At 43.3% G+C, this 19755-nt stretch overlaps 1 protein-coding gene across 1 annotated transcript in view; it reads right to left on the bottom strand.

Annotated features, from left to right (window-relative positions):
• Positions 1 to 6640: 6640 nt before the first annotated feature.
• Positions 6641 to 19755, bottom strand: part of Syt9 (synaptotagmin 9) — a 166270-nt gene continuing 153155 nt past the window's right edge. The window contains exon 7 of the mRNA XM_075971817.1: positions 6641 to 9226. Within this exon, the coding sequence (XP_075827932.1) occupies positions 9218 to 9226 (9 nt within the window). The 3' untranslated portion in view covers positions 6641 to 9217. The remainder of the gene's footprint in view (positions 9227 to 19755) is intronic.

Raw genomic sequence — 19755 nt, 5'->3', positions numbered from 1 at the left:
CCTGTGGAATCAACAAAGGTCATAAAATGAAAGCTGGCAAATAATCTTTCCTCATTTATAGAAACACCTTCCTTTTTCAGAACTTCCCTCCTCTCAAAACAGACAGCCTGAAGGCCATGCTGTTGTCCTGAATTGCCCATCTCATCTCGGCCAAGCCGGAAGAGATCCCCCTCCCAGGGTCATACACAAGTTTTATACGTAGGAATGGTCCTTTATAAAGGCAAAAGCCGACAGTTGTTTCCACATGGGCTGGAAAGATTGACATAACAGACAACCCAGGATATGACAATATTTAATCTATGAGCTATAATAAGCATTTGAACAATTGACTACATTTACTGGCTTTATAGGACTCTTTAAAGGCACAGATATGTCCCTAATTTCCTTTTAGTGTGTGTGTGTGTGTGTGTGTGTGTGTGTGTGTGTGTGTGCATTTGAAACAGGGTTTCTCTACATAGCCTTGGATGTCCTGGAACTTTATGTATTGAAGAGGCTGGCCTCGAACTCACAGAGATTCTCTTGCCTCTGCCTCCTGAGTGTTGGGATTAAAGGCCTAGCCCCACCGTATATTTTTGAAATTATATCTTTATTTTTCCTAAAAATTTGAGATAGTAAAATTTAATGACAGAAAATTTGTAATTGGAGATTTTTCTCTGTTCCTCCCCATCTCACAATCATTTCCAAATAAATAATATTAATTACAAATGTTTGGCAGATGGCTCAGGCTTATTACTAGTTAACTCTTACATTAAAATTAACCTATTTCTATTAATCTAAGTATTGTCATGTGGGTGTGGTGTTACTGGTCTCTTGGCCTGTTATTCCTTGGGCGGCTTGACAGCGTCTCCCAGACTCCACTCTTCTTTTCCTATATCTCTGTTTGGATTTCCCACCTGGCTCTATCCTGCCTTGCCATAGGTCAAAGAAGCTTTATTTAACAACTAAAGAGAGCAACACTTATTCACAGTGTAGTAAAAGACATCCCATAGCAAGGATTGGGCTTAGTGGTAGAGTATTTGTCTAGTAGGCTTGATTCCCGAGCCAAACAGACACAGACACAGACACACACTCTCCCCCACCGCTTTCTCACAAGAACAAATGCACACACTCTTCAAGATAGCAAACTTTAAACATAGCAAAAAAAAATAGGGACACTGCATTTGAGTTTTAGGTAATGTTCCTGACTGTTCTGAATGTGTTCGTGTATGAGTGAGCACCACACACACAAGTACACCCCTCACAGGAGTTATTCTTGTTCTCATCTTACTTAGTGACAATTCTCCTTTGATTTTTTTCTCCCCTGCTCCCACAGTCAGGGTAGGAGTAGGAAAAACCTTTTAGTAGTTTCAGGAAACAACAATGCCCTTGCCATTGCTGCCAAGATGGTGTTACCTCAGTGCAGGAACCCCAGCAGGTTTGTCTAAGCTTCTCAGTAGAATCCTACAGCAAGGGCATTCTCACCCATCCAGGCGGTCACAGTGAAGGACAGTGGGCACTAATAGTGAAGACCCAGAGGTCCGTCACAGCACATCAGGTATGGAGCCTCTTCTTGCCAGTTCCCCAGGACCAGGCGTACCACAACGCATGTCACCGACTCCTCAACATAAATTTCCAGTGTTGAAAACTAGAAGACTTCATGCTAATTTCATGACAGCAAATAAAATTCTTTTAAAAATCAGTAGTATTATTTAAGATAATACGACACTCAATTTTGCAGAGAACATGATAAAACTTGTATCTTTATGCATTTACTTTCATTTGAAATACTTTTAACCTCTGGAGTTATAATTCAGAAGATAGCATATTGCAACTTTTCTCTCTTTTTCTCTCTTTTTATCTGTGGTGTATGTGTGTATATGTTCTCATGTATGTATGTGAATATCCACAAATGAGTGCAGAGATCAAAGATAACTTTTAGGAGTTGGTTCTCTCCCTCCCCCTTGTTTCAAATTAGCATCTCTCATTTCAGCCGCTGTGGCTCATAATCCAGGGTAGTTTGCTCAGAAGTTCCCAGGTGTTTCTCACTTCCATCTCCTCATTGGAATTCTGGGATTAGAGATGTGCACATCTGGCTGTTTGTGGGCTCTGGGGGTTGAACTCCAGACATAGGCTTACACAGTTGTATTTTTACTGTTGTATTTCAGTTGTATTTCACGGAACCATCTTGCCAGTTCCACCTTATTTTTTGAGATGGGGTCTTTTGTTGAGATTGGGGGTTGCCAGCTCAGCTAGATTCAGCTAGACTGGCTGCCAAGAAAATCTGAGGCATCCTCCTGTTTCAACCATCCAAGTGCTAGGATTTGAGGTGTGTGTCATGGTGCCCGGCTTTTCACAAGGGTGCTGGAGATTTGAACTTATGTACTCAGGTTCACCCAGTTTTGAGCTTTACAGACAGCCATTTCTCCAGCCTCTTTTCTTCCATGTTAAGGGCTGGCCAAACCACCTCTTCTTCATCAGGCTTGGCACAGGGTGCCTGGTTCTCCTTTTCAATGGAACATTTTGTATTCACTTTTTTTTTCATCTTGTAGGCATGGACTACAATATTGGGCCACTCTTCAGGTATTGTTGCTTGGCTAAAAATGCCCATGAACTTGCAGAGACCCAGCCTGAGTCCTGAATTGTGAACATAACCTACAGTCAGGGTAGTGTCTTTCTCTCTCTCTCTCTCTCTCTCTCTCTCTCTCTCTCTCTCTCTCTCTCTCTCTCTCTCTCTCTTTCTAATGCAGTCTGGGGCTGGGGAGATGACTCAGTAGGTAAAGCACTGGGTGGATGAACTTGAAGACCATAGTTCAGATTCATAGCACCCACATGTAAACCAGCCTGTAGTCCCGGGGCACAGAAGGCAGAAGCAGGGATAACCTGAGCAATAATGGCTTGCTGGACTAGTTGAATCAGCAAGCGCTGGGTGTAAGTGTGAGATTCTGCTTCAATAAACAGGATAGAGAAGAATTGTGGAAGATACTGACGGCAACCTCTGGCTTCCATAGCTATGGGCAAGTGCAGCTCTCTCTCTCTCTCTCTCTCTCTCTCTCTCTCTCTCTCTCTCTCACACACACACACACACACACACACACACACAGCAATGCTTCTTTTTATCAAGTTCTTATGTTAGTTGTACTTTTTAGTTTGTTTTTAAGAAAAGGATTGTTTAAAAAGTTTATTTTAAATATAAATTCCTTTGAGGAGAAGATATGTATTTTGAAAATCATTACCTTTTGCAGCTTGCTTCTGGAAGATTTATTTATTCATATAATTTAAAAGCTTATCTCTGAAATCCTCATAAGTATCTCCAGGTATTTGAAGATATTGTTTTATTATTTTCTTTGCATTAAAACTTTATGTTCGATCTGGGCAGTGATGGTACACGCCTTTAATCCCAACAATTGGGAGGCAGAGACAGGTGGATCTTTGTGAGTTTATAAGAGCTAGTTCAAAGACAGCCAGGGCGGTGACCCAGAGAAACCCTGACTTGAAAAAACAAAAAACACAAACAAACAGACAACAACAACAAAAACCCCAAAACTTTGTTTGACAAGTGAATTGTTTTTGTTTTTGATTAATTTAAATCTAGAAAAATGCTCGGATGCTGTCCTCATGAAAAAAACATTTTATCTAAATTGTAAGGGAGTCAGGGTCTTAATGGTGATGTTTTCCCGGATGGAGAGATGGCTCAGCAGTTAAGGATAAGAGCATTTGCTGTTCTAGAGGATTTGGGTTCAGTTCCCAGCACCCACATTGACTAACAGCTGCCTGTAACTCCAGCTCCAGGGGATCTTATGTCCTTTTCTTGTCTCCACAGGCATCTGTCTGTATAGATGCTGCATATACACGTATGTTTACACACACACATACACACACACACACAAATAAAAGAAAGTCTTAAAAATAGTGGTTGCTCAACAGAAAAATCTGCCAATATTCTTCATGTCAAATGCCGACTTGGAAGTAGGTTGAAATCAATGGATAATCATTGGAATAAGAACTACAATAAGCTTAGCATTGATGCAAAAAGAAGTGACTTTGTGGGGAATCACAAGTTGAATTCTCAACTAATAAAGAAAATGTATAAAAGCAATACCCTTGCAGACTCTAAGATGTACCATCAATACATTTCATGTTGATAAAAGTATTTCCTGCATTGTCTGCAAAGTTCATCCAGTTGTCAGGGTAATCAGTCTTATACAGTGTTTTTTGGAGGTTTTAACTATGAAACAGGAGGGCAGAAATGGGCCAGCCCTCTTTGCCCTGTGCATCTCTTTCCTACCAGATGGAGGTGCCCGGAGTCGCTGTCTAATATGAAAGTTTGACACTGGCCAGCGAGGAAGAACTGGAGACCTTAATGGCACTGAAACTTAGTTGAGATGACTGTAATGCAGGGCTAGATCCCTGGGGGCTCTCTTTTAACTTGGGTTTTGTTTTATTTTATTTTATTTATTTATTTATTTATGAGACAGGGTTTCCCTGTGTAACAGCTCTGGCTATCCTGGAACTTGCTCTGTAGACCAGGCTGGCCTTGAACTCTCAGAGATCCCTTGCCTCTGCTTCCCGTGTTCTAGGATTAAAGGCATGCGCCACCACTGTCCAATCCTTCCCAGGCTCAGAAACCCTGGATCCAAATGGGAAAGATGGGACAGAGAGGATCCTACAGCTAGGTGAATGTTATACATCTGTGTCCAGGGGATACAGGCAGCAACAAGTAGGCCTTTTAGGTGGGAGAAGGAAGCAGCTGTTCCTACCACCATCCTAGGAATGAATGGCTTGCCCAGTCACGTGGGAAAACAAGTGACTTTTCATCTGCCATCAAGGAATCCCAGGCTGGCCAATAGCATTGCCCAGAGCTGCTTTGCAACTGCTCACCTTTAATGTTTCCTTGACTTAGAAGACCCGGGCTTACCTTCTGCAACTCCCAGAATACCAGGATGCCATCACTTTGCGATTACTGGGTTTCTGCTTCAGGTTTTCTCTCTGGTAGGGCAACTTTCCTACTAGTGAGATAATTTTTTTTCTCTGTGATTATTTTCTTTTTTTCTTATGCTTCCCTTAAATTCTTTCATGAAAGTTTCATACGAAAGTTTTAGCAAGGGAGATGAATTAGGAATAAGCCAAGGAATAGAGATGAGCAGGGAACTAGCCATTCCACTGGGCAGGACAACTGCAGGAGTCAGGCAGAAGGTACCATGGCAACACCGGTGATATGAAGGCCTTGTTCAGGGGGCAGCAAAGACTTGTAAGTTCAAAAGAGATTTGGTAAAATTCTTCTCTTAGTTAGTCACATTGATTCTTTGTGACGTCTTTAAAAGAGGGACAGACAATTTCTATCATCACTTTTATCTCTAGGGACAATCCCAAGCATGGTGAGGACCTTGTTTTCACCTTTGGTTTGGTGCAGAGATGAAGGAAAAATTGGGTATTCAGACTAATTTCTGTACTGTTAGAATAGTGATAGTAATCATAGCTGCCATCCATGTTTCTCATATCTGTCATGTTCAATGACTTATAACCAGTTCTTTTATCTTATGTTATTGAGCTTTCCATGGATAGCCCTTTTCCCTTCTCTTCTCTTTCCACCCATTGCCTATGCATGCTAAGTATTGTATGTGTTCATTAAAAGGCAGCCACCTAGGCTGGGATGTAGCCTAGCAGCAGAGCATTAGACTCCCATAGTCAAGGCTCTCGGTTTTACCTCCAGTGTCAGCTACCTAGGGAGGTCTTTGACTCTAATTTTCCTATCCCCACTCCTACCGTCTCTCAAGACGACACCGAGTCATACCATTCTACTACCATATAACTCCTGGTCCTATGACTTGTTCCTGACCCACTGCATATTGCAGCAGTGACTGTGACTTCAGATGTTACTGAGAAGAACCTGGGCCTCCTAAAATGTTAGTTCTGGCTGCTTTAGAAGTCTGATGATTGTGAGAGCGCCGCATGCTGAGGAAGCCCAAACTTAACATGTGGAAAGAAAAGCCCATTCTCCAGCTGGGATGACTAAGATAGTAGAGGAGCTAAAGATGGCACACAGCCCAACCAAAGTTTCAGATGAGACAACAGCCCTGTTTGCCACCTGACAGGTGCGTGCATGTGTGTGTGTGTGTAGAGAGAGAGACAGAGACAGAGAGAAACAGAGAGAGAGAGAGACAGAGAGAGAGAACAATCAAGAGAGAGAGAGAGAACAATCGAGAAAGAGAGAGAGAGAGAGAGAGAGAGAGAGAGAGAGAGAGAGAGAGAGAGAGAGAACAATCGCCTAAGCGCAGGCAACCCACAGAATCAGAATATATGGCCATTTACTGCTAAGGTCTGCTAATAGTGGATGTGTCTACTCCCAGCATTTACAAAGCTGAGGCATGAGACCTGTGAGTTTAAGGCTAGCCTGAGGCACAAACAGAAACTATATCTAATACACACACACAGAACATCACACACACACACACATACAGAGAATATCACACACACATACACACACACACACACACACACACACACACACACACACACCCAGAACATCACTTTATCTTGTCATGACTTCTTATACAGTAATAGATATCTACAACACCCACCACTGCACAGTTTAACCATAATAGGAAGCCATTCTCCACGTCTGTCTGTGAGTTCTCTTTGAGGGTAAGTGATTTTTTTCTTTGCATATGAAAAATTGGTTACTAGTGGCCATGAAGAGTTAAGATCCCTAGAGAGTTTTAGAAACATCCACCTCCCTGACTCTTGTCAGTGCTAGTCCATGTGCTGGTATATCCCTGCCGAGTGCACACAGTTCGTTGGCCCAAGAGACACTAGTGTAACACCCCCAGGACAGACTTCCCTGAAGCAAGGGCAGTAATGAGAATAGCTGGGGACTGTTGGCAGGACATCTGGTCTCTTTCTCTCGCTCAGCACCGGATCTCACCAAAGGATTTTCCTCAGATCTGATCAAGGCGTTTCTCTTTCCACCACCATTTTCATTTTTTTCAAGAGTCTGTAGTATCCTTCTATCCTTGAAAAAAAAATCCAGAAACTCATGCCCCCTCCAATTTAATGAGACAACAACTATGTTTTTTTTTCAAAAGGAATATTTACTAGGAAACTAAAGGGCAACCAAACCAAACACAAGAGAACAGAGGCAGAGTTGCAAATGATCTGAGGGAATTCAAATCGATAGCCAGCTTCTGGCCACAGCTGTACTGGCTACTAGGTAAAGCTATCCACACACAAAGCCATCTGTCCACCACGTGGGCAGTCTTCTTTGTCTGAATGCCCCTGCAAAGCTATCTTTGAGCCAGTTAGTTTATTCACTGTACTGAGGGCTGCTAGCTCAAGGCAAGGTGATCCTGAGCTGGGAACAACTGGATGCCTCAGGATCTCCAACCTGAGCTCCCATTGCCAAGGACATGTCAAAGCTGCACAGCATGGCTACCTGATAACCCTTCGCTGGAGTCGTTCTAGTTTCTTTGGGACCACTCTTCTAGGCGCAACTGCCTGGATCTAGTGACACTCTTTCTGCTCACTATCCCGTTGGCACTCGCCCTTCATGCTTTGGTTCTAAACATTTGTATGACGGAGGATGTCTGAATGGGAAGGGATTGGGTAGCGAGGACCCACGGGGAAAGAAAAACGTGTCTTTTCTCATTTTATCAGATATAGGCAGAACTGGGGTTCCCTTTGAACCCCTGTAAATGGAAGATGGAAAGAGATGAGAGTGAATCAGGCAGGCAGGGGAATGCACGAAGCTTGAGCGAATTAACTCCGCCATCCACAACCAAAGGCCTCCGCCCTTTCAAGACCTGACACCGGCAGTAGGATTTCTCCTATGAGGTGTGTATGGCGACCAGAACTTTCCAACAACATGTGATGCTGCATCTATCCAGTACAACCTACACTGAAATGTGAGTTGAAATGATGAGAAGGCTTCGTCCAGGACGGCTAACTGCAGCCCACTTCTGGATTCTGCCTGGGGACAGTAAAGGGGATGCGGTCATGGAGCAGTGATGTAGGTGTGTGGGAAGGTGCTCTGTACCCACAATGAGAGAGGACCTCTAGGTGACAGCTCCTGGTCCATCCAGGGTATGCTGAGGCCTTTGGTTTCATTTCATGGAGGGAGAAGCAAGGAGGATGAGGTGCAGAACCGGCAGTAGACTGCTCGAGACGGATGCTGGGCAATGGAGGAGCTACCCTGGGGAGAGCCCTTGGCCTTGATTCTTGTAGGTATTTCCATTCTCCAAGTGCTGAAAAAGTGATATGTGTCTGGAAAGAGCATTTGTCTGTGTCTGCCCAAATTTAGACACTGGGCTGCTGCATACAGAAATACCCAGAAGGCAGTCATGTCAAGAAAGCCCAAAAGCTGTGTCTTTTCTTAGTGGATCCTGTGTCATCTCTCAGCAATCTTACCTCATAACACACACTCCCATGCTCAGGAAAGAATATTCCAGAATGCATATGCCATTGACAGGCATGATTCTCTAAGAAGGATGACATGTTTCATTCTAGTAATGCCACACTGCTGGGAACAAAGTGGCTGTTGGTTACCTGGAAATAATGTTCTAGAATCCAGGAACTGGGTTTAGCAGTGAAGAATGGCCATAGCCAAGTGGGACTGTGCCATGTGCATGGGAGGGGACAGTGAGCTTGCTATGAATCATGTGCCTTGCAGGGAACCTCCTCAAGGCTTGCCTGGCTAGTACTCTCTTGGGCTGTTCCTTGGAAAATGGGAGCACTTTTGGGGGTAGACTTGTTCTCTGAAGACAGTCATTAGCTCACAGGTAGTAGAGTTTGAATTGAAATCTGCTGCCTATTTAGCACCTGGATATATTTTTTAAAATATCCTGTCCTTCCAGGGCATTCAGTCAAGTGACTTCCTGTTAGATTGACCGCTACCAGGACCAGCATTGTGCCCACACACCCAAAGGCCTCGCAGCAGTCACTAAGAGCCTTGGCACTCAGGACTTTTACTACGTCACTTGCTTTCTTCTAGAGTCCAACTTGGTTTTTGACAGTGAGGGACGAGCTTCCCTAGAGCACATCAGCTTGGGTCTCCTAAAGCAGGCGGATGGACCATTCAGATTCACCAGATCCCATTTGGAAAGAGGGCCTGTTATTGCTGCGGTTACAGCTGAGTATTTCATCACTGGACTCATCTGGGTGTCGCTAGGTGGGAAAAGTTACTTAAGATCTTTGTTACATAGTTATCCGACTGTGTCCTTGGCACAAGCAGTCTTCTTATCCACAGTCATCGTTTCTGTAGGAAGAAGAAACAAAGAGCGATTGGTTTTTCACTTGTACATTTCTAATGTGTACCCAAACAAAGACCAGGCACTGTGACAGATGCCGGGAACACAAAGACCAGATTTCAAAGGACGCATAAAGGGATAAGTGAACCATAGAGGTGTACACAGACTTCTAAAAAAGCCTTTGAGGTGACTGAGGGAATTCTGAAGTTCAAGTATCACTTAGGCTGAAGATGAGTTTAGACCATTTGGCCAGAGGCAGGAGAAGGAATTGGAGCCGTGGAAGAATTATCAGAACTGAGGTGAAGGGACTGTATTATGGGGGGCAGAGCAGTAGCAAGTATTACTGAGCTGGATGAAGGGGATTTGAGTGATAACACTCAACCCTTGTTTCCCATCTGTGAAAGGTACATGTATGAGTGTGCATGCATATATGTTTTGCTGGGGACAGAGCCCAGCTCCTTGTGCTGGACAAGTGTTTTATCATTAAGATACAGCCCCAGCCCTGCAAAGTGAACTTTCTTAGTAGAACCTCAGACTTAGATAAGCAGTTTTTCTTGTGTTGCTCACTCAACCTAGTATTCAACTGAACTTCAACTCATGGCGTCACCACTAAATATAGAATAAGGGTATTAATATGGCAGACATAGAGTGAGGAGAGAAACCAAAGTGACTTCCGTGAATACACTAACAAAATTTTACACACAGCCTGACAGGACAGTAAATGTTCTCAAACTGCAATGCATAGACTGCATTTCGGAAATCAAAGTTCTGCAATAAAGCTACAATGTATGTAAAGTGATTAAAGCCAGGTGCTGGAGATGAAAGCCACATCTGGCTTTGAAGTACATACATGCTTGTATACACACATCCCTCAGGAAAGCTGTATTCATTTCTGAAGGTAGCAGGGAAGTGCAAATAGACATTTGTCATTTGAACAAATCTTAACAGATTGCCTTGGGTGCATAAACAAGCCCGGACAGTGGTGTTCAGATTTGTGAGTCACCTCTACACTGGGCTGGTTATGCCCTGTCTAGAGTGTGTTCAGAGGGCTAGACATTTTTCCCCAGTCCCTCCCTGTTACCCAGATCTGCATCCCCTCTTCTCCCCCAGTCCTGAAAAAGAATAAGGTCTCCCAGGGCCATCAACCAAATGTGCTACCATAGACCACATACCACCACATCAAGGCTGGGCAAGATAACCCAGGAAGAGGAAAAGAGTCCCACAAGCAAGCAAAAGACTCAAGAGTCAGATCCCCCCCCCCACAGCTCCCACTGCCAGGAATCCCACAAGAACACCGAGCCATTCAGCCACACATATATGCAGAGACCCTAGGTCAGACACCTACAGGCTCCCTGGTCTCTTGATCCCCTATGTGTTTGGTTAATTGATTCTGTGGGCCATGTTCTTGTGGTGTCCCCAACCCCTCTGGTTCCTCCAATTTTTCCTTCCCCTCCTCTTAGGACTTCTTGAGTTCATAGTAATGTTTGGGGCAGGACTATGTATCTGTTCTCATCAGCTGCTGTATGAAGTATCTCTGGTCTCTTTGATGAGGATTCTGCTAGGCTCTAGTCCCAGAGCCATCTGCAGGTAGAACAAGCTATAGGTCAAAGGTTTTTGTGGCTAGGTTGGTGTCCCAATCCCTGCACTTGAAGCCTTGCCTGGTTACAGAAGATGGCCAGTTCAAACTCTGCGTCCCCATTATTAGAAGTCTTTTCTAGGGTTACTCTCACAGATTTCATTAGGCCTAGACTTTTAAAACTATTCTCCATATCCAGAGAAACAAATAGCAGAGGCAGTCTGCCAGTGACCCAAGGAATGGCAAAACTCCAGCTGGATGTTGTAGCTGCAGTGTGCTCATGTGGTGTCTTTCTTTGTGTGTGTGTGTGTGTGTGTGTGTGTGTGTGTGTGACTACCAGTCTCTGGCATAGCGTCAGGGAATGCTATGGAGTGGCCTGTTAGTTTCTCCTGCTTCAGATGAAACCCTCCTGCTCAACAACCAAGCCTGTCAGGGTCTAATGTCCTTTGTTTTTCCTCCCTTGGATACTGCCACTAGGTCCCGAAACACATGTGGCAAGGGACCAAGCCCACAGGCTGACAGGAGAGAGGAATTCGGATATATCTGAAGGAATTGCTAGTCATCTCTAACAATAGTCTTACAAGGGAAAACTTCACCCATTCCAGGAAAGTCAGATGTCCAGGTTATGTCTGAAAATATGTAGTTTGGTTGTCTCAGGAGAATTTTGAGTTTGACATGGATGGCTAATGCTACCACACAACTCCCTTTTGTCTCTCATTGAGGGGAAAAAGAGATGGTGCCGCAGTCAAGAGCACTGATTGCTCTTGCAGAGGACCTGGGCTCAATTCCTGGCAACCACACGGCAGCTGGCAACTCTCTGTAACTCCAGTTCCAGGGTAATCAACACCCTCACATAGACATATATGCAGGTAAAACACCATGCACATAAAATAAAAATAAATAAATAAATAATTTTAAGAAAGAAAAGACTGATATAGTCCCATCAAACAAAACAAAGTAAATATATTGTAACATCTTTCTAACTTATATCATCCAAATTGGAGTTGCTTCTTATCTAATCTTTTCATAAAAAGATCTTAGGGGAGAGTTTTCTCTAGCTCAGACTAGCACTGACCTAGTGGGTTGTGGTAGGGATAAGAGAATACAGACAGAAATGGTGGTTGAAGCACCGAGTGTCCAATCTTGCCCTTGCTGGTTCCAGTGCTACCACCTTGAACACAGCATCTCTCTCCCTGCTAGCAAACCCAAAGGCCTTCTAGGCTATGTCATGGGTTTGGAAGGCTTCAGAAAATTCAGCAGCATGACAGGAAGTGGTGGTTACAATCCTATCTGACCAGAAAGGTTTCTAAATGAATTCAATTGTCCGGAGACATAAGAACTTGATTGGAATTAAATTGAATTGAAATCAAAGATGAGAACTGTCCCATTGAAAACCATAATGTGCAATGACACTTCAATCACAAAAATGACAGCTGATGTGAGACAGGGCATTCAAACTGACCCCAAATTAAGAACACAGAGAAACTGAGTGGAGCATTCGATTGTATCTTCTTGTGAATTTGAAAATGGGCTCTTATTACAGGAAGTTTCTATATAAGGATTTTGAACTAAGGAAGTCTGTCGAAAATGGAAGTGATTCTTATTGTCTGTTACATGTACTTAATATTGTTACTCTTGTATTTAAAATTTTTTTTAATCTAAAAAGTACAAAATCCTCTCCATTTTGTTGGATACTGTTTAGTACAGCTTTATAAATATTTACATATAAAAAACCACTAATGTACCCTTCTCATCTAGAATCAGGTGAGCACCTCCTTCCTCAAAGATAACATTCTTTTTTTTCTTTTTTTCTTTTTTTTACTCTTGCTTTCCCCTAGTGGAGCCAGCGTGTTAAAGAAACCAGACAGTGTGTGGTAACTCATGGATGGGGAGGTCACGCGCCCTAAAGTAGGACCTATTGCTATTGTGCTAGCTAGGTGGAAACAGCATCCAAGTGACTCCTAAATACTTACTGCATACCCTGGTGCACCTCTGAGCCCTCATCAGAGGAGCTTCTTTTATAGTTGGCCTTGGCTTATACAGAGACTACAACTAGTCAAAGTGCAGAGAAGAGGTGACCTGGGGACTCAGTACTAAATGTGATCTCCCCATCACCCCCTTCATTCGGGAACACGATGGGAGAAAGCCGGAAAGAATGCAAGGCAGCGGTTGGGGAGGAGTGTTGTGGAGCACTGTCTCCGGGACACGGCATGGCTGAAGAACCTGCAAACTCTCTGCAGCTGGACTACCTGCAAAAGAACTGCACAGCTGTCAACACGCCATCATGGAAGAGGAGGGCTGATGAGGCCTCACGAGGTACTGGTGGCCAAGGGAAGGGGAGTTGCTTCCTTCAGTGGTGTGGCCAGAGATAAGCTGCTTATGCTTCAGTAAAGAACCTCCTGCCTATGCCCAGGCAGCCTAATTAAACTTAGTGGGTCGCACATATCACATGCAAGAAAGTAGGAGGGGGTGCGTTGGAAGAAGGGTCTTAAGAGGAGGAGAGGGGATGAAATGGGATAATGGGGGTAAAAAAACCTAAAATTTGTTCTGTAAGTGTATGAACTATAAAGGAATAAAACTAAAATAAACAACCAAAGAAATAAAGCAGTATAAATGGACTATTTTCCCATCAGGAGCTTGGGGTAACAACTTAGAAAATGGAAATGTCCATTTAGGTAAAGAGCACTCTGTTAAGTACCTGGGCTCCATCTTAAGGTCTTTGTATACCTTGCCTCATTTAATCCTTTTTGTCAGATGGACAATCACATTTTCCCTCTGGTGGGGTTAAGGGATTTGACAAAGGCAGGAAAGAGCAGAGTCAGACTGTGCCATCACACCCTCATGGATCTACACAGAACTCTGGAGAAACACACTAGACTTTATGTCACCATAGATCCTTCCTATAAAAATGGTCTCGGGGGACTGGAGGGATGATGGCTCAGTGGTTAAGAGTGTGTAGAGTCTGGACCTGAGCATCCATGTCAGGTGACTCACAACTGTAAGTCCAGTGGAATTCAATACCCTCTTCTGGTTCCCACGGGCACCTTCTCTCATATGCACACAATAAAAAGATAAATAAATCCTTAAAGGAGTCCCATTTGGAAGAGAATTGGAATAGTTCTGATGTCATAAGAAAGTGAGTCAAGTCCCCTGTCAAGGATGTAAAAAGTAACGTGTGAGTGTATGACACATATATGTTGTTCACAGAGGGGAACTCATTAACTACACACAGAGATGAGGCTTCAGCAGCAATGCCATTCAAAAGATAAATATCACATTTTTCTTAAATGAGGTAGCACAGCGGAAAATTACTGAAAGGCAGAAATGACTACTGAGATCAAGTGGAAGATACATGGAGTTGTCGCTCTCATTTGTAACATTACGTTTACCCATTAACAAATTCATCACACACTTACTGAACACCAGAACACAAAGATGAACCATGCCTATTTATCTCTTAAAGAACTCAAGGCAACCACGAGATGGCGAGGCTAAGCAGCCACTCTCAGCAGAAAGCTCTGTGTGCTCTGCATGTGTGGGACACATGACACCATCTCTCCAGATCACAGAATCACAAGGGAAAAGATTATCATAAAAGTTGGGTCAGGATGGATGTTCAAGGATATACATAATGCACTGGATTATGAGATAAAATCAAAAATCTCAATTGTCTTTTAGTAAAGGGACTTGGCTTATTAATGCCTAGAATTGGTAACATCCCCCCAGGAGGCAACTCATGCCACCCTGTGTCTGTGCCTTACCTCTTACCTCTTTAGTTTGAGATGCAAGTGTCTAGATGGCCATATGTATTTCCCATTCCCAGTGAAGAGATAAATTGGTAATTCTATTCTTATTAATTAAAAATTAACTTTGTAACACCAGACAGATGCAATGCTTGCAAATTGTGAATGGTGAAATAATGAAGCTTTCGTATAAATGTATTTACTCAGTAGCAATGCCTTTCTTGTGATAGTAATTCTATCTTATGTTTGACTTTAAATGTATTTATTTAAGGTTTTTGAGACATGATCTCATATAGATCAGGGCATTTTCTAACTTGACACAAAGCTGAGGGAAGCCTTGACTTTTTGGTCTTGAGCCTTCCGCCTCCCGAGTACTGGAAGTGTAAGCCCATACTTGTACCATGATGCCCAGCTTGTTTATTTTGTAAGCCACATCCCTAACAATTCTCTATACTAGAAAATTGCTTAATTCATCACTTTAATGCGTTTATTTACTATAACTTATTTTTCTCTATTTTTTGGGTGTGTTATTTTAGACAGTGTCTATGTAGCTCAGGATAGCCACAAACTCTTGGTAATTCTTCTGCCTTAGCCTCTGGAGTCCTGGGCATATGCCACCACGCCTGGTTTAACTAGTCAAACCTGTAGACAAAGTATAAATTACCAGGAGAGCATCTTCTAAGTTACTTTCAAGATGCTGATGCTAATTTAACCCAAAGGTGTAAGGTCTTATGGTTTAAGTGTTATAAGTGTTAGATGTCTGAAAACCACTTTGCTTAATACATACTATGTTTGCTGTTTGAGGCATGTGATAAAATTACATTTTAATTCAGCAATTATAGTTCAAGGGGCTTCAGCCTACAATTGCTTAAACAGTACCTGAATATTTAGGAGAATTTTGCTTGTTAGACCTGTAAAATACTGTTTCTTCATATAAAAATGTTTATGAGAATTTGGTTAAGTGTGAAATTGATTAGAAGTTTATGGATATTAATCTGTTAAATTGAGAAATCTAAAAAGTAAAGGGAATATTTTATTTTAAAGATTAAAACAAAAAGCTCACTGTTTCACAATGTATAGCAGGTGCTAAGGACTGCCCTGGGACTACCACAAGTAATTTCCTCCCCAGTACGACACTGAGGCATGTGTGATTAGTCTCCATTGTACAAGCAAGCTCACCACACCTTCAGTCATCCTGACTTTATTTTTATAAAGCTCGCTGACATACCACACAATATGTTCCTTTGGAATGTTTATTTTCTATTTCTCCAATAAGAATATAAGCTCCATTAGAGCAAGGATTTCTGTCTACTCCCAACTACAAATGTGTCATCAGCACCCACTGGAAGTATTCAGTTGATATCTGTTGAACAAATATTTGAAGTCAGCATTTCCATCCTCAAAGTGATTGTTTCAAAGGAAGTCTGGCTGATCCTTACTTGAACAGGATGTCACAGCACAGAAAAGGATGCCACCCAACAGGAGTCTTGAAAGATCATGGAGATAAGCTGACGGCAAGGCAGCCGGCTGTGATCCCAAGCATCAGGACTTCTGAGTGTTCTAGAAGAGGTACTTGCCCCGCCCCAGTCCACCTCTTAAACAGTGATAAGCTGATGAGGACCGTCTGAGGCATTATGCTGGAGGCTGTAAAAATCTCATCTGAGATGACAAACAGAACCTTGACTGTCCTTGTCTTTAAAGTGTTGTCCAAGGCTCGGAGAAGTAAGTGCCACAGAGAAAGCAGGGCTCAATGAGTGCCCGAGAAAAGAGAATGCCAGTTTGTACAGCAGTGCTCACTTATTTTTACATAATAAGGGAACCACTACACCTGCTGATTTGATAGATGGCATGCAGAATCTGTAAGAGATCAGCAATCATTTTATATATCATAGATGGGAGAAATTCCACCCAACAGGAATGCGCTCAGTGTGGACTCTGCCAGGCATTATACTGGATACAGGTCATACAAGGATGAATAGCATGCTCCAGCCTCAAGCAGCAACTGGAAGGGCTGGGGATGACACATATACAGATGATATTAATGACACCAACTACTATGTCAGGGCTAGACACAGCGAGCTAAGAAAAGAAGCACAGACAGAAACCATTTAGCTCATACTAGAGGGTCTTCAGGATGTTTCCTGAGAATGGCAGCCAATCAGATGTTGAAATGTTAGCTGGATCTACCCAGTTAACAGGGGCAGAAAAGAGCACAGAAAAGTAAAGCAGGATGTGGAATCAATAGAAAGCAATTAGCTGTGGCCCCAATGTAAAGTGTAACAGGGAGAAAGACAAGGGTCACAGAGAGGCTGGACACAAAGGAACTCTGATCTTCAGCTTGCTCAGGGCTGAGCGCAGGTACTAGAGGATTTGAAGCAATGTGGGCAGGGCAGGGATCTGGGATGAGCCAAGAGCTCTGGATGGGTTTGTGGGGATGTTTCCTGGAAGGACTACTTCTCAGAGTGGACAGCGCCTTCTGCTGGCTGCCCAGTGATACAGCAGTCTGAGGAGAATGCAGGGCTGGCTAGGCCTGCTCACTTCTACTCCCTGCTGGTGGGCACAAGAACTCCACTGCTCCTGCTTTCCTTCTCTAACATGGGAATCCAGCTTCCTTGGCCTTCCAACATGGGCTGAGGACCAGCAACCCTCCAGAAACCCTCCAGGCCTTCTTCAGTACCAGCTAGGATTGCTGAGGCATCCAGCCTCATGGACGGAGTAGGTACCACACTCTCAACCTCTCCAGCATGCAAACAACCATTGCTAGACTACCTGAACTGTGCTTATAAAGCAAGCTAATACGTCCTCTTTGTGATCTGTATTCGTTCTCTCGGTTGGTTTCCTCTAGAAAACACTGACTAACGCAGGTGGTGCTGTGCTGAAAGAAAAAGCACATTGTGTCCCGTTGTCCTATTTTTAGCCATTTTAAGATGGATCACTCGTTTCAGATGTTGTACCTGTCTAACCCACCCCTCATCACATCATGTTCTCAGCAGCATTCCCCTATTTCCCTAACTGGGGCTGGGCCCGACAGCTGCTTGGGTGATGCAGGAGTTTTGCACAGAAGCAAATAGATTCAAGAGAATACAAGAGCCCCACAATAGAGGCCCTAGGCACTGTAAACTTCTACATTAAAATAGACTTCTCATCTTTAATTTGCATGAATCAATAAATCAACTCACTCTGTAAGGCAGTTTAAGCTGAGAATCTATTTGCTTCTGTTCCCAGAAGTCCAAAGTATTATTTGTCTCAGGGGTATGAGAACTGTCCCATTCCAAGGCTTCTGTAGCAGCTAAGGACAGAGTTCTTCAGTATGGGGTTCTCTGGCTAGACTGTGGGATTCTCACTATGCTTTGGGCCAGCTCTGTAAGAAAGCCTTCTGGGTAAGGCAGGTATCAGGGTTTAAATGTCTTCTCCAAGTCCCATAGGAATGTTACCCCTCAAACGTCATAGTTAATACAGATTGAGAGGTGGGCTCTTTGGGATATGATTGGTGGGGAGGGTTCTGGTCTCATGAAAGAAGGTATTTATGGTGGATTAGCAGGTCAGTAGACTGATGGGCTGCTGTGGAGGCTGTGCTGGAAGAATGAAGTCTCTCTTGCTCATCTGTCTTGTTCAGACTCAGGACTATATAGCAGAGTTTCCACAAACCAGCGAGCAGGCCTCTGCAGATGCAGCCCCTTGACCTTTGAGCTGGGCCCAACCTGAGCGCGTACAGCCCAGCAGGAGAGAGCCCATGGGAAAGTCTGAGGAAAGTGTTCCATATGGGTAGAATTCTAGGTCACAGAATTGGAGTGAAAGGCCTTTAGTCCTGGAGGTAGACAGAACACAGTACTCCTGGCAGTCCCTCTGCCTGTGAGGCCTGTTATGACACTCCTTTCTGATACTTTGAAGCCAAGGTGGTGCCAAACAATAGTATTAAGGGACAGATTTCCTAGATGCTAATGCTTAAAGCCATTATATGGTTGATTTCTCCTTCATTTGATGGTAGTCTCTTGAAAGGTTATTGGAATTGTGTGTATGTTTTAAGTCTGCTCGACTGTCAGCTCTTTTCTATTTAGTGACCACTCACAAGCATTCACAGTTTAAGATGAAGAACCGGCTATATGTGTGTTTCCTCTCTGTTTGTAGAGGGTGGGAATTTTGACCAGTATCTGTGCCAGATGCAAAGGTGTATTCCTGTTCTTCATAGGTCCATGTTCACACATAAGAGACATGTTCAGGAGCAGCCAGATCCATAGTTCTAGACAATGTCATCAGGCCTCATCACTTTCTCCAACTCTCAAGTGGCCTCTCTCTTGTCTGGCTCCTTTTTGGTATTGGGTTCTAATGTTTAGAAGTCAAGGCATCTGCTAGAAACTCTACATTAGCACCTCATAGCTCCAATTACAGTGAAGCAGTGTGGTTTTTCTTACATTTTCTTTCTTTTTTTTATTTTTAAGAAAGTTCCACTAAGACTCCTGGACTTACAGGGTCATGAGTTTCCCCTAAAGCAATCCTGGGATGTGCTAAGAAAAAGGACAGAGACCCTTAAATTTGGTTATCTTCTTCCAAACTACTTGCACAGAGGGGAGGGGGGCTGAGCCCAGAAGGGAAAGGAGATCCTTTTATCAGAAGAGGAGCGCTGAATTAGCAAATTCCAACTTTTCCTGTCAGGGTATTGCAGGCTAAAATAACTAGGGAAAATCACGTTCTGTTTTAGAAGAACCAAGCCTTTGCGTCTACGAAGCCAGAACTGATAAGAACATATTTAAAAAGAAACTAGTGGTTGGGTGGGGGACTCAGAACACAGCATAGCACTAAATTAAAAAAAAAAATCCATAAACATTAAAGGTTTCCAAACAAAGGGAGTTTGGTTCTCCAGTTTTACTGCAATATTGTTCAGCGTGCATCCTACTGGGTTTGGAAATTACGGTGATGTTGAAGCAGAGGATTAGGTTGGGGGAAGAAACAGCAGGATCAAAACAACTGAAAGTAAATTAGCAAAAAAACTCTTACATCACAAACCATTCGGGAATGTGAGGTCATCAGGGGCTGTGAATTGGTGCCAGCAGGATAGAAACGAAAGCATCTTCCTGAGAATTCTTAGGCTTTGTTTTCCTCTAGCATTGCTAAGTGAGCTGAGTAATAACACAGAGGGAAAAAGAACTTTTAGAGTTGGTTAAGTTTGCAATCCCTAAACCGTGGAAGCCCCTGTTTGAGCTCTGAGTGGTATACTCAT

The sequence above is a fragment of the Microtus pennsylvanicus genome, chromosome 5 (assembly GCF_037038515.1).
Source record: "Microtus pennsylvanicus isolate mMicPen1 chromosome 5, mMicPen1.hap1, whole genome shotgun sequence".
NCBI classification, from domain to species: domain Eukaryota; kingdom Metazoa; phylum Chordata; class Mammalia; order Rodentia; family Cricetidae; genus Microtus; species Microtus pennsylvanicus.
The sequence above is the reverse complement of the archived record's forward strand: the minus strand, read 5'-3'. Positions and strand labels throughout refer to the sequence as shown.